A 15,552-nucleotide genomic window follows, 5' to 3' on the forward strand; every position below is an offset into this window, starting at 1 on the left:
CCTCATGTTTTTCTACAATTACTCCTTACTACTCCACTATTCTGGAGTGCTAAAAATTCTCAGTTGTGCTTTATGAAAGGTAAAAGAAAATAAGTCTGGAACAAGAGTGTCAAACTCATCTGGCCTCACAGGCTGGATGAGTGACATGGAGCCAGTCCACAGGTTGGATCAGGCCCATGACCCGACACCCCCACCCATATATTGAACCTGCCCAGACCCTCCTAGGATCCAGACCCAACAGGCAGCACATACCCTGGGGTACATACATGGGATTGGGTCAATGGACAGTACTGGGGTTATGGGGCTTCATGGTCCTAGAGATTCCACCACCAAATTTATTTAATAGGTCACATATTTTAGACATAGATTTCTACAAGGCAAGTTCACACACCACCTTCTTGCAAAGATCTTGTAGTGCTGAAATGTCTACACAGCAAAAACAAGTGCAATTATAGCTCAGGTAAGAATGCCTATAATTGCTTTAATTTAGCTGCCACAAGTAGCAATAGTATAGAAGGCATGGCAGCATGGGCTTCAGAGTGGACTAACAATCCAAGAACATGCCCAGTGTGTTCAGCAGGTTTAGGCAGTGTGTCACTACATCTTTAGTACAACTGCTTTCCGTGCCAGCTAGAGCATGCTTCTCTGTGCTACAACCACACCTTCATTTTCTGTGCTGTCTTAACTATACTGACTTTGAACAGGAAAAAAGCCCCAAAATAAATGACTACCTGACGGACTGCCAAAGCATATTTTATTCCTAGAAGGCCACCGTGTCTAACTTCCCACTGCTCCTGCGTGAGCAACTTCAGAAGAACATCCACGGTTTTATGAACTCCAGTCTCATTCATATGCTTCAATACCACTCCCAAAGTCTGAGCACAGGTCTCGCGTACTGGTGCTACAACCTAGGATATAGCAAATGATCAACACAGATATTTCTGTATGAAGTGTACCATAGAAATAGATTTAGCAGTTTAAGTTTTGACACTTACTTCATCTGAAACAAAGTCTCCAAACCTGTCTAATGCGAAGACACAAAGAAGTCTAATAACTAAGTCTTCCAACCACTCCTGATGTTGTTGAGCCATCTGTTTAGAAAACAATTTAAAAAATGAAAGAGAAAAAGTTAAACACATTTATTGCATTCATTCATAAAAATACTACTTAATTTTTAATGTAAATTCATAGAGGATAATGTAATGTTTAAATATTCATTATGACTGGATTAAAAAAAAAATCTAAACTGCTGACAGTGAAATTCACACATTTTAGGGAGATCCAACAAAGTACTCAGCATTCAATAATGCTGTACAGGCAGTTAGCTCTATCTGTAATCTATGCAGAGGTTCTTCTGCACACACAAACAAAAGTATGATGAAGGCATGCCAAAGAAGATAACATTACTGTACTTCCAATAATATCAATGGGCATAAGGAGCAATCTTGGATCCTGGTTCTAGGTTGGAGCTTGCCTGTCTAGCCCCTCCACAAATGATCTGATACAACTTGATAACTCATGCCACTGACAGACGCTCACTTGAAGCTGCGTTTGGATCTGACCAGAGATCCCAACAATTGCGCCTCCTGCCATGCCACATATGTGCTTGACACCCGTGGCCTAAAGATTCCACTTCCAAATTTTTTTAATTTTAAAAACCTGTCAAGATGTAGTTAAAAACAAAACTTAGAATACCAGCTCTTAGCTGCTTTTTGTTGCTTCTACTTTGTGTCACAATTTGATGCCCAAAAGTAATTTATTTTTAATGGTATGGCAGAAGGCATGATTGTTGGGATGACTGGTCAGATTCCATCATAACTTCAAGTGAATGTCTGCCAGCAGCATGTGAGATCAGGTTGCATACAGATAATGTATGGAGGGGCTAGCTATATAGGCAAACCCCACCTCCAAATTTACTAATGGCAGGATGCATGTTTTGGACTCTAATCCCCAAACCTAAATATTGCCAGAGCAGGGGGAGCCTGGGATCAAGAATAAATTGAAAGCTGGGTATACACAATCAGCCGATTGTCAGTTGGGGCTGGGGACCAAACCAGGGTCTGGAACTGACCCCAGTCAGGTCTCTGGCCTCAGCCTACAATCAGCTTACTGTCAAAACCCCAGCTGGGTGGCATACACAGTTTTTAATCATCCCAGGGTGCAGACAAAAGTGATTATTTTTGCCCAATCTGGCCAAAGAAAAGTCTATAGCTGTGACCAAACACAAGGGCACGGCTGCAGACAGCTTAAAAAATGGCTGACTGGGTGAAAATCTGACCCCCGCACCGCATGAGGTATCAGACAGACGTTTCAAAACGTAGCATCTTTTGTAACTTGCATCTGTGCTACATCCAGCTTGTTGCTGTTTTCAGAATGGGAGGAAAGAAAGGGAGCAGAGGGAGTTCAGCTTGGGGGATTTTCAGCCACCCCTGGAGGATGGGGCAGGAGTACTGGAGCAACCCCCACCCGAGGTGTGGTAGCTCCAATTCACCCACCCCACTCTTCAGCACCAGCTGGGGAGCCCCAAGAACAAGCTCCCTCCAATGCCTTTCCCCACTCCCATTCTGAAAACAGCCAGCACTGGCAGAGCACCTCAGCCATTGCCATGGAAACCTGGCTCCAGGCTCCCAGCCCCAGCTAGATTCCCCTCCCCACTGGAACCAACAGTGAACTTCTGTTTGGTCTGGGGTAACCTTGTAACTCAGAACACTTTGCTGAAAAGGTTATGAGTCACAGCTGGGAGCTGGACTCCACAGGGTTCCCAGGACTGGGCTCCCCAGCTCTAAATCTGCCTCTGGGTGTCAGGTGATGGTCCAGATTCCAGGGACTGGTTTTGCCTCTGCCCACTTGGGTAGGCGACAGCTGTGTCCTGGACTCTGGGACTGCCTCATGCTGGATCATTTTAATCATTTCAATTATATTAGCACCTTACACCTTGAACACCCTCCCATAGTCCTAAAAATGTTAGTAATAAATGCATTTTCAGTATTGCCAAGAGACAGGAAGAGAAGTTCTGCAGTTTACAAAAAGATAACTTTTCTCCCTCTCACGTTTAAATATCAGTTAGTTGCATTCCATTGCTTAGTTTTCATATCAAGAAGCTGGTTACCATCTGCCATACACTTATATTTTACCTCTTCTACCGTACTGTCTCCTATTTTACCACCACTTTTCCCATGTGCTTTAAGTATTTCCCTCAGTCCAGTGCCTGCACCATGCCGAACCTAAAAAAGTACAAGGGGGGAGGGATGGAGGAGAAAAAGAAAAAAAAAAAATCAGTTAGTTTTTAAATCATTAGGAACAGAAATTTACACAAATGCTATGATGTCAATTAAATTAAATTACAGCAAATCAATCCATAAGAAGGCAGTTAAAAATCTGATTTTTTTTCCTTTCCAGTACAGAGGTTTTGAATGCTGCAGATGTGGTGTTATTTTAAGGCAAGGTTTGTACATATGCACGAACTACATATGGGCAGGAGTAATTGGAAACAAGCCTGCGGCATTTCTGCAAAGTTTGATAATAGAGGAGGAAGACATTAAGACAAACATAAACACTTCTACAGTACAGGAATGAGAGAGAACTCTTGAAGAAAGGTAATTCAACAAGTTTTCTTATACCAAAACATTTTTCCTTATACTGAATGGGTACTTAGTCCAAAATCTTTAACCGTATCAATGGCAGACAAAAATCCTTCTACCCATATTAATGGTGGGCAATAGTAAGCACTAAGGAACCCCAAAATGAGTTACTTACTTGTAATTCTGTTTATTTTCAAACAACGTAATTAAGAATGTGACTTCTATTTTCTTACTAATGCAAGACAGATATTTCTCTCCACAACCAAAAAAACAGTGGCAATTTAGATTTAGAATCTCTCAGCAGACTAAGCTTTCTCATTCAATTTCCAAGTACTAAGAAATACAGGCAGCAACTTTACTAATGACAACTAAAAAAAAAAGGCAAACCAGTGAGTTTTCAACATAACCACCAAAACTAAAATAATCCAAGCTTTGAAAATAATACACAACACCAAATCACAGCTGCAAACTCTGCAGTGAGGATAGAAGGGTGAAATTATAGAAAATATGGAACATTTTAAAACAGGGATTGGTAACATTTGACCTGCAAAACTGGAGGGCTTTACCTATGCCCATGCTAGGGCTGGGCAGCCACCAAGTGTATCTGCACTTTTGTTACTTTTCCTGGCTCCACACTAACATGGGCTGGGTGTTGTGACATGTCAGCAACAGGTGACTTTGCCACCACTTCTCCCAGCCCATTACTCCCCAGCCACATTGCAGATATAGCTTCCAGCCAGTGAAGACCTATACTGGGACCAGGTATCTGCAAACTGCATTCACATAGCTGCCACTCTCCCCACTTCCCTCCCAGGTTGTGGCCGGGGCACAACTTTCAGCCAGTGGGGAGCTGTGCAGGGGCCAGGCAGCTTCCACCTGCACATGGCACCACAGCCAGAAGGGAGGGAAGGATTGAGAAGTGGCAGCAACACAGATGCAGTTTGCAGATACCTGGCCCTGGGGTACTGGGGACTGACAGAAGCAGCAGTGATGTGGGTGCATCTCCTACTGACCTGGCCTTGGTGTAAGGAAAGCCACCCAGGCTGTACTGGACCAGAGCCGAGTTGTTCTAAACTGTGGCTTCTAAAAGGTTGTTAAGTCCCTACCACAAAAGGAACAAGAAAGTAAAAAGTGCTTTTTCCCATCCCTCATGGGATGCCCAATTCTGATGAGCAAAGAAATTTAAGGTGGTTCTAGTGTCTCTCACAAGTTACCTCATAGATCTGTGATGGGTGCTCAACCTTTTGCTGCAGCACACCAGATGAGTGGCATGTGGCCAGTCTGCAGACCAGATAGGGTCACAAGCACCAGGATCAGGCCCTGCACCACCTTCCTTGGCCCCATGCTGCCAGCTGGATCAGGACCCTGCATCGTATCCATCCACCCTGGGACTCATGCTGTCTTCAGCCAGCCCCTGTATGCCTGGACCGGGCCCTGGGCCATCTCTGCACACCAAGCTAACTCTAATGTGCTATCTGGCTCACAGGGTTGATGGCAGGGGAGCAGCAATTGCTGCTACCAGTGCCCCACCTTCACATTTTCAGATATATGGGGGACCCCTACAGAGCAGATGGCAAACCAATGGCTCTGTGGGCCAAGAATCCCTGGCATAAAATAATAAAGGCAACTTAATATTGGGTGATCCCTCTGAAATTTGTCTAAAATAGATGACTCAATACCCACAACTAGAGAAATACCTTACTAAAACTAAAATAAGTACTGGCACTTCAAGTAGAGGAAGAAATCCAGGGTTGCTCAGAAAAAGTGGTGACAAACCAATTGCCTCATGTCTATATTATGATCTGTGATGTGACCACGGGCCAGTTTCTAGCTGGTCTCAGCAATTATACTGAATTCACAGGCAACCTTACAAGAAATGGCACAAAATTTCCTGTCCAGTTTTGTTATGTAACGTGCCAGAGTGCCGAGTAGGTAGTAAAATGCCTAATGCTCTCCAGAGATTGGAATCAGCAAGAAACCTGGCATGAGTTGAGAATATGTTTGTATCACTCCTGCAATGCTCCCAAGAGCTCTGCCAAGAAGCACACACAATACAAACCTGTTCCTGCTACACAAGTGCCAAACCTGGAAATGAGGAAGCAAAGCCATCATGAGCATCCTGATGTCACCTCTCAAACACACCTGAGACATCTTTTGAATGGTGGTAGAGAACATGCTCAGGGCAGCTGTACTACCTCCTTCCTGGGCTTGGTATATGAGAAGAAGTCTCAGATTTAAGCTTAATATGCTTCTTACCAATGCTCCCAGGAACTCTACAGTAGGAGTATAAAGCATGCCCAGTGGCCCCAGGGCTATGCAGTATAGAAACTCCAAGGAGTTTTTGGTTTCTATTCCAACTTTCCATTAGGATAGTGATACTGGATGAGAATGCATTTATTTCTGTTCTGACACCTGATGAAACAGGTTAAAATCATGAAGTAGAAGGTTTCACAGAAGTTGGAGGGATAATGTAAAAGACAAGGTTTGCAGCTGCCTTGCGTGTGGTCAAAAATTGAATTAATTTTTAGAACCATTTACAAAGAACAGATAAGAACACATGCATTAATCTAAACAAGTAGCACCACACTTAATTCCATGACCACTAAAGTGCTATTGATGCTAGGTCCTGCCTCCACCCTCCCATTAGGCAGAAACTATATACACTATAACTATATGAAAATCTTATTTGTCCATATTGTTCAGATTCCAACCTACTGAACAGGGGAGTCTTACTGCTCATAGTTGTATCTGACCAGGTTGAACTGTGATGCAGGAATTTAATGGGTTGCAGGGGTGATAAAAGGTAGAAGTTGAGAGGCAAACATAACAGAAAGTAAGACTCCTGCTCAACAAGATAGTACTCTAAATATTACCACAATGACCTTTATTGTTCCCACAACCAAAAAGACTATGAAACCAATGGAAACACAAATGCCTCAAAAAAGCAGCTTACTCCAGCTGTAACTGCATATCAGTTTTCCAACAAGATTATAAAATTGAGGAGCTGTACTTGAGAGCAAAGATAATAGGTCAATCTGGATGCAATGCAACCTAGACATTTTCTGACATAAGAGATTACATGGTGCATGAATATCTTGAATGCTACATACAGCTCTGCTGTTCACATTTAAAACAAACAAACAAACAAACCAACCAACCCATGTAGTAGAACTAGAAAAGGTACCTGTCACAACCCAAAGTTGTGATTTTTGTTTTGTGTGCGTGCTTTGGCACCACTGAATTATTTCCCGCCAAATTGCAGCTTCTTTGCACGGTGGAGTTTTCCACTGCAAAGGAGAACCCCGGGTGCAAAAGAAGTTCCCGCCGTTTTGTAGCTTTCTTTGCAGGGTGCATTTCTTTGTTGCAGCACAGAGATGCACATTGCAAGGAGTTACCGCCATTCGTATTCAAATTTGTGCCCCACCATTGGCTAGTTCTAAATTATTCACACATGGTGGCTAGTGATTGGCTTGCTAGCCATATAAAAAGCTTGTGTGGTTTCCGCCCAAGTTGGAGGGCTCCACGAACACCAGGAGGAGAAGACTTCACCCAGTGTGAAGATCTCTAAGAGCTGCGGATCCTCACGGACCCAACGCGTCTCAAGCAGGCAATAGAGGCTTAATAATCGAACCCACAGAGCTCTAACTACTCCAGAGGGAAAAAGGAAAAAGAATGAACCGCCTCTAGCCTCTCCCCGTTGCCGAGCGCAATCCAAGACGTATCCCTTTCCTGTAAGCCCAATTTTCGGATCCACGGAGCCTAGCAAACTTCGTGTGAACGAGTGTATTCAGAGCTCTTTACCGTACGGACTTTTTCCGGTTGGTCCGACGGGCTCGCGGTTTAGAGCCTCCAACCGGATGGGCTAGAAGAACTCTAGTCCGCCTCTCTTCTTTTCTATCTGCAACTGTAACTCAAGCAAGTTTTCTGCCTACACCGCGACCATCTTGGGTGTAAGTAAATAATCTTTTCAATCAACCACTATGCGTTTGTGACTAATTCTAGCTCGCCACCGATTTTCTCTGACCCCGCGTGCCTGGGCTGCTGGCCACAGCCCGCGTGCGCAAAGGCGGGCCGCGGATCGCCCCTCCCGACTCGCACTTGGCGGCGGGATCGGGGCCCAGCCCGCACAGTACCTAGAAGAGCAAAATGATCATGGCTATAGAGCAGCTGCTGTACTACAACTCTTCAGCCTGGAACATAGAAGAGTGAGGAGAAGTGGGTGGGGGGAGCGGAAATATGACAGGCATTTATAAAATCCTGGAAGTTGTGGATAAAGTGAATAGGGAATTGTTAAATCACAAAATACCAGAATACAAGAACAAGGTGACACCCACTGAAATTAGCCGGAGACAGATTTAAAACAAGGAAGAAGTTCATGCTTCTATTTTTTTCCCTCCAAACAGTGCATAATTAATTTGTGTAACTCACTGCCATAGGAGGTGGTAGAGACAGACAGTAGAGCCAGGTTGACAAAGGGTTTAAACAAATTAATGAAGGACAGGTCAATTTAGAGCTATTAAATACAACCAGTGTTGCCAACTCAGAGATTTTTTTTTTTTTTTTAAACTGAAAAACTTAACATTTTTTACTGACATGTTTACACGATATAAAATGTAACCCTTCTGTCAGGCCTAAACAGCAATAACAAGGGCTGGTTTCAAATTTAGGGGTTTAAGAGCAACTTTCTAAATCTAATGAGACCCACCCAGAAACCTGGAAAAATAAGTTTAAACTAGGTATTCTAAAATGAACAAAGTTTCCCACTCACAAATGGCATTCAACTAGAACTGGGTTTATTAGAGGGGAAAAGGGAAAAACACAGCCTTGTAGAAAACCTTAACCACTACCCATTAACTCTGCGGGTTTTACTTAGTCAGTCATTACCAAACTAACCTGGGGAGCTACAACCTAGCCCAACCTGCTGGGGAGGGAGACTCACCCAGGGCTGCTCTTTGGGGGATCTATCACCTACACCACCCAAAAGTGACCCCCGAACAGCAAGACCCAGGCCCACAAACAAACCCTCCATTGCACAAGCCTTCACCTGCCACCTCTCCCTCTGAACCCTGCAACTCTGTCCTAGCCACACCAGCCCCTCTACATCCCATCCAGCTCCTCAGACTGCCCATCAGCTGCACTGCCCTGCCTACCTGTGAGGCAAGCAGCCATTATAACCAAGTGAAGGCCAACAGGATGCAGCTGCAGCACATGGGGGAGTTGTGCGGGGAGTGGAAAAGGAGGTTCCCATGGGCTACAAAGCTCTGTTGAAGGGCACTGAACCCTCCAGAGGCACTGAGCTGCATTCCCACTCAAACACAAGGTGGCACTTATCTGCTTTGTTAATCTATATTTGTATCCAGCCTCGTGGTTTCTTAACTTATTAAGAGGGATCTGGGTTTTCCGTTTCCTGGAGAAGAACCTGGATTTTTCCCTTTCAAGTGGGAAACTGTGGGAGGGGTAGAGGCGAGTCCCAGAGGAGGAGAGCAAAGAAGCAAGGGGACCCCATAGAACAGAGAGGAGGGAAAGGAGTGGACTAGCAGGGAGCAATGCTGCTAGGGGGGATGACAGGTGAGAAAGGGGAGGGGAGGGACAGTGGAGCTGCCTGCATGCTGCTGGCAACTCCAGCTCTCCCAGGGTGCTGAGCATGGGCTCCCTCAATGCCACACAGCTCTGAGTTGCTCACAACTCTCATCATGGGCAGCAGCAGCTCCATCCTGCCTGCCTTGAAAACTTGCCCTGCTTCTGGGTGGGGCATAGGGGCCACCTCACCTGGCAGCAATGTAAGAAGGCAACTGGTGCCCTACCCCACTCCAGAAGGGCTGCTGCTCAGGAAGGCTTCCCTCCTCCCCAACCCTGTGGAGCGTGGGGCTGCTTGGATTCCTGAGGCTGCCTGTCAGGATCCTCTGCAATGCTTGCCAGGAAGGGCAGACCAGGAGCAGGATGCATGAGGCTTCCAGGCATCCAAATCAAGCCTAAGACACTGCTTCTGAGCTCCCAGATCTCATGCACAGCAGTGGGGGGAGGGAGGGCGAGGGGGGAGCAGGATTCCTCCCCTGCTCTTCCGCCTGGTCCCACTGTCTGTTCTCTGCACTTCAGGGTAAGTGGTTGTCCCTCTCAACACCTCCAGTGCACCTATTGTATTCCTCCAATTAACTGTACAGGGAGTGCAAGCCAACCTAGGAAGAGAAGTGTCACTCTCAGGAAAGCCATTGACACCTGCTCAGTTCCTTGTCCAAACTTGCTAGGACAATCCAGCACCATTCACTGGGATGGATGATCTAGTTGGGGATCATCCTACCTTGAGTAGGGGGTTGGAATAGGTGACCTCTTAAGGTCCTTCCAGCACTCATTGTCTATGATTCTGATTCCAAGACATCATGGGACCATCTGGCACAGGCTGAAGCACTTTTGAGCACAGGAATACTGCCAAATTTTTGCTGAGAGTAGTGAGAGAGCAACTCGGGTGTCTGACTTCAGCCCAGTCCCAGCATAAATTTTTAGTCAGGCTTTGCTGCCCAGAACTACCAGAGGCTCTTCCCCCTTCTGCTTCTCAGCACAGATTTGATAGCAGAAAAAGCACCTGGATCAAGTTGCAGGCTATCAAATGGTTTGTTTTTTTCAGCCAGGACAGATTGCAGGTGTTTTGCTACCAGTGGGTGAAGTTTGCTTGCAGGTCTAAAGAGGCACTTGTCAGAAGAAATGAGTGTTTACTTTGGGAGGCATCAGCCTTGCTTTTTAAATGATGCTCTTTTTTTTGGCTTAGGCCTAGGGGTAGGGAGCTGCAGGTCAGGAATGAGAGGCACTGGCAGGACTGGGGGGTAGGGGGCTATGGCATGTCAGGGCTGCTCAGTGCCATAAAGCAGCAGGGACACACATACACACGCAGTGCTGTACCCATGTTCTGGTGAGAGAAGGAGGAGCCCAGATTTTCCATAATAAAATAACCAAAATCAAATGCCAAAATATATAGGTGTTTTATTATAATGATTGACTGGAAGGCTCCAAATTGCTTTAAAATTGTAAAATATATTAATAAGACATCGTGTTCAACTGACACCTAGATCTGTAGTGGCATTTCATTTTAATTGCGGGAAGACAGGGATTTTGGTAGGAGAATTTTGGACTTTAAGCTGTCATTAATAAGTAGGGATCCTGGTTTTCTCCACTTAATTTCTCCCTTCCCTGCCAAGCTTTGGGGAAAAGGGTTTTTAGCTTTTTTTAAAAACAGATTATATGAGGACAGTTGGCAAGCCTGAACAGACCCAGTCAAGGATGTACCCACAGCATCAATAAACCAATGATGCCAGGGCAGGTATGAATTACTATTGATATGACATGCTCATGTAACTTATTGTCTAAAGCAGGGGTTGGCAACCTTTATGAATAGTGAACTACTGCTTGCAATCCAGCCACCACTGTGGGCCGCTGATCCCGCCTGTTCCTTTTCAACCCTCTGCAGCCCCCACTTAGCATTTAGTACTATAAGTATCACCAATTCCTGTGGCCCATGATGATAAAGAGCAGTAAATCTGATGGTGGGGTAAACAGAGGAATAAAGTCAGCAGGTGCTGTAAAAGGGATAGATGAAACATGAAACAGGATTATACTGGAAGTAGCAGACAGAAAGACCCTGGGGATACCTCCTCTAATGGCTGCTGTGTACCACCAATCCCCCATTGGCTGGATCTGACCTCTATGGCCTGTAGGCCATACACTGCTGATCTGCTCCAAAGCATCTATTATGTGGATCTACTATTGGACTCGAGGGGCCATTTGGTGTCTCAGTATGGAAGTTCTTGTGTACACAAAAGACAGGTACCCAGAGTCTTTCATGTCAGTTCCAGTGCTGGAAGCTGACAGACCAATGTGGTTGTTTCTGTATAGAACCAACAAGCAAAAGCAGTGATGCAGAGACCACATTCATTATCAGCAAACATTAAGAGCATGCAATCAATTTTTACAGCCATTATTGAAAATGTTAAAAGGTTATAGTTTAAACATTTAAAATCAGTATGTTTCATCCCATATGAGATTTCACACTTTTGTAAGCACATTTGGAAACCTAGTCAGAACTTCTAAATAAGCCTTTCCTCTATAAACATGATATAGAAGCATCCACATAGATTTTACCTTTCCACCTGCGTGTCAAAGGAGAGATATTCGATGGAGTAATTCAGTGGTCAAATAGAAACTGAAAATACTACCATACTTACTCAAATACAGGATGATCCTGAATATAAAATGACCCCAGTATTTAGATTCTATATATGGAAAGTTTCTAAATTTGTTATAAAATTTCTAGGTATAGAAGCTAATTATTGGTGGTTTGCCTTGAACTCTGCCCCCCCCCCCCCACTGTTGGAACAGTGAAAAGAAAGTAAATCTGAGGGGGGTCAAAAAGCCCTCTTGCTCTGCCCCCCAACTGCTTCCCCCCTGCAGCATCTTCCTTCCCCTACCTCCCTTGCTGTCAGACCCTGCTCTCCACACATGGAAGCGAGGGCCAAAATTTAAAACACCAACTTTGCAATAAACAATTTACCATATAGGCAAATTACATCAGATACCCATAGGCTTAGTTCATCCAGTATTGATGCATTTTACTTTTGAAACTGCTGCATGTTTTAGCACACATACTCCATAAGCACACTTTTAAGCAGCACTTTTGTACCAACTTGTATAGAGTACAAACTTATATAGAATACAAATATTAACCCAAAGGCTCATGATTTACCATACAGTTCATGGGGCTAGGCCCCAGCAGAGTCAATAGCATTTCAAGCTATAGTAATCCCACAGCTCAGCATGGGTGTACTCCAGACACTCCCCACAAAGGATTCATGTGCTAATCGGTCCCCTACTCAGGACTGAAACAGTGTTCTTGTCACAAGTCCCGGTATCCTCCAAATGTTTATATGCAGATGCAACCTGGTCCGGCTTCACCCTATGGAGGGCAGGGCCTCACTAGCCATATGAGAGGATGAGAGAGGCCGACAGAGGGATCCTGGGTGAACTGCTTGCGGCCCTGTCTGGCAAACTTTGCCAGACATTTAATGCTGGTGAAGAAACAGGAATCATTGGAAATGGTGAAGAAAGGCGCAGTTCAGCTGTAGGAGTGAAGATGAAGTTGAAATGTATTCAAAGTAGTGGCTCACCATGACTTGGGGGGGGGCAGGAATAAAAACAGTGGGCACTACCATATATCTTATTCAGATAGGCTGCATTAACCTATCCTTGCGGTAGGTTCCCATCAGTATGTATGTTTGCCGAATTTTGGCCATGTGTTTTACAGTCATGCTCAGTGTTGGCTAAATTCAACCAACTTCATGGTTGGTTTCCATTACTACATACATGCTGCTTTTGGCAGCAGCTTAAGTGATAGACAATTTAGTGAGGTTTCTTTGTATGTGAATATAAACACACACACACACACACACACGGAGAGAGAGAGACAAGAAGCTTCTCTTTGCCCATGCTGACTGGAAAAAAAACCCGGTCTTGTATTCAAGTAAATATGGTCAATTGATAGAAGAATTTCTATGAAAAAGCCAGATTTGAAGACAGCATAAAATTATCCCATTCTCAAGCAGAGTATTTACTAACATTCATGGATGAGGTTGTCAACTGGTAAAAATTAGTGTACAACCATTTTTACAGCAGGGAAGGACCTGGGCTAAAATGTCTTCAGAATGACAAACAGTGGTTCCAAAAAAGGAGGAAAAAACCCACCAAAAACAAAAATACATGCACAGAAATGCAAGAAAGGAGCTGTTGCTTTCCCCACCCTTTTCTACTCGGAAAGGAAAGAACAGATAACACTCTCCCAAAAAGCTAGAAACACCAAAAACAGCAGCAGAAAAGAAAACCTAACAAAAGAAGTGAAACTAAAACTTGTGTGGCTGTATCACATTGAAGACTTGTATGAGTATGACCCACTAAGACTCCTAGGACACTTACAAACATGCGGGGAGCATGCTCCGATGTGCTGGAAATCCAACATGTTGGAGCACTCGATTAATAAGGTCTGCTGGAGTACATAAATTAATGTGCTCTGACAGCCTAGCACATCAATGCACCACACTGAGAAAAGTGATGGTGGTGCGCTTTGAACTAAAGCACAGCAAACATGTTTTAGTTCAAAGTGTACTGCCACCATTTCCTCAATGTGGAGGCACACTGCGCTGCTGATTCACAGGATGCATGGGGGCTTTTAATTAGCATGGCTAATTAAAAGCACCTGGCGCTGCATCAGTAACACATGCAAAAATGCCCCTAGATCTTTTTCTGTAGTGCTGCTATCCAGCACGGTGTATTTGTGTTTGAGGACCCCCTATACACTTAAAAGGGGCAACTGGATCCAATGCATGATCCACACAATCACACCTCCTGACATGCTACACATCATGGCAGGAGGTGTAACTGTGGGATCACACATCCAAATCATGCCTTACAGCCAGTGCAGAGGCATTGGAGTGGGCCCCCCCTGCACTGGCAAGAATCAGGTTCCTACACCTGGGATCCCCCTTTGCCAAGGGGGCCCATGCACAACTGGGACCAAGATCCCTGTAACCGAGCTCCCAGCTCTGTGCTGCCCTCACACACAACCAGGATCAAGAGCCCTGCAACTGACCAAGCTCCAAGCCCCAGCTGCCCTTCATGCACAGCCAGGACCAAGAATCCTGCAACTGAACAGGCACCCAGTCAGTTTTGGGGCTCAGCCCCAGATGAGGTGCAAATGAGACAGAGCTGTATGGGCTAGGGGTTTCACTGCCCCCCCAAACCTTCCCTGAGCCTTGGGGAAGTCACAGCAGCCACAATCCCCAGGGTTTGGGGATTTCACACTGAGCAAGGTGCACTCCTGCAGCTCATGGGGCTCTCAGCCGCAGGGGAGACCCTGCTACACATGCAAATTTATAGCTGGTTGCCATCAAGCTTTAAGTTAGTAAACATTTTCACAGTCTAACTTTAAAGCTGGTTGGAGCTGTTTATTGTGTGATAAGTCCTTCGCACATGTAGCTGGTCTTAAAAAAGTAACTGTGCAATTAGCCAGTTAACTGCACAATACCTATAATGTGTATGGGACCCTGATTATTATTCCCAAGGGGTAGCATTTTACATTTGTCAGCAATGAAATTCATCCCATGAGCTCCAACCGAGCTTTCCGACCTGTCAAGATCTTTCCGAATTCTGCTCGTTCTCCAGTGTTCACAGTCCTTCCCAATTTCAAAGTCACCTGCAAAGTTTGATCAAGAAACTCTCTATTCCAGCATCCATATCATTAAGAACACAGTACCCAGGGCCCAGGACAGACCCTTGTGGGACTCCACTCAAAACCTCCTGCCATTCCAATACGGATCCATTTATAATTACCCTTTGCTTGTGGCATCTGGGGTAGTTGTTTATCCACCCTACATTAGTTTTTTCTAGCCCACATTTTGCCAATTTGTTTATGAGGTCATGTGGGACTCCAACACAGCTTTTGACAAATACACAATATTTCACAGCACTCCTTTCATCCATCTAACTAGTTATCTTGTCAAAAAAGGAAATCAAGTTAGTTTGGCATGATTTATTCACAGTAAATCCATGATGGCTGCTCATGATCAAACTTTCCTTCTCTACATGCTTCCAATTGGACCTCCTTATGGTATACTCCAGTAGCTTCCTGGCTACTGAGGTAAGGCTAACCTGTCTATCACTTCTCCTGGTTCTTTTTGCCTTTTTAAAAGAGAAACACTACGTTTGCTTTTTTCCAGTCCTCTGGTACATCACCCGTCTCCCACAACTTTTTAAACATTATTGCCCAGGACTCCACGATCTCCTCTGCCAAAGTTCCTTCAGTACCCATGGATGAAGTTCATTAGGCCCTGCTGACTTTGATTCATTCAGACCATCAAAAGTTCTGTTTCCTTTGTTATCTCATCCCTCAGCTTGTGAAGAATGAGGCAAAGTAGCTGTTGGGCATCTCGGTCTT

General features: G+C 44.8%; 1 protein-coding gene across 1 annotated transcript in view; it reads right to left on the minus strand.

Moving 5' to 3' along the window:
• Window positions 1-15,552, minus strand: part of BTAF1 (B-TFIID TATA-box binding protein associated factor 1) — a 96,178-nt gene that overhangs the window by 52,762 nt on the left and 27,864 nt on the right. The window contains exons 9-11 of the mRNA XM_014607826.3: window positions 3,135-3,224; window positions 996-1,091; window positions 732-908 (exon numbers count right to left, since the gene is read on the minus strand). Coding sequence (XP_014463312.1) covers window positions 732-908; window positions 996-1,091; window positions 3,135-3,224 — 363 coding nt within the window. The remainder of the gene's footprint in view (window positions 1-731; window positions 909-995; window positions 1,092-3,134; window positions 3,225-15,552) is intronic.

Source organism: Alligator mississippiensis, chromosome 6 (genome assembly GCF_030867095.1).
Source record: "Alligator mississippiensis isolate rAllMis1 chromosome 6, rAllMis1, whole genome shotgun sequence".
NCBI classification, from domain to species: domain Eukaryota; kingdom Metazoa; phylum Chordata; order Crocodylia; family Alligatoridae; genus Alligator; species Alligator mississippiensis.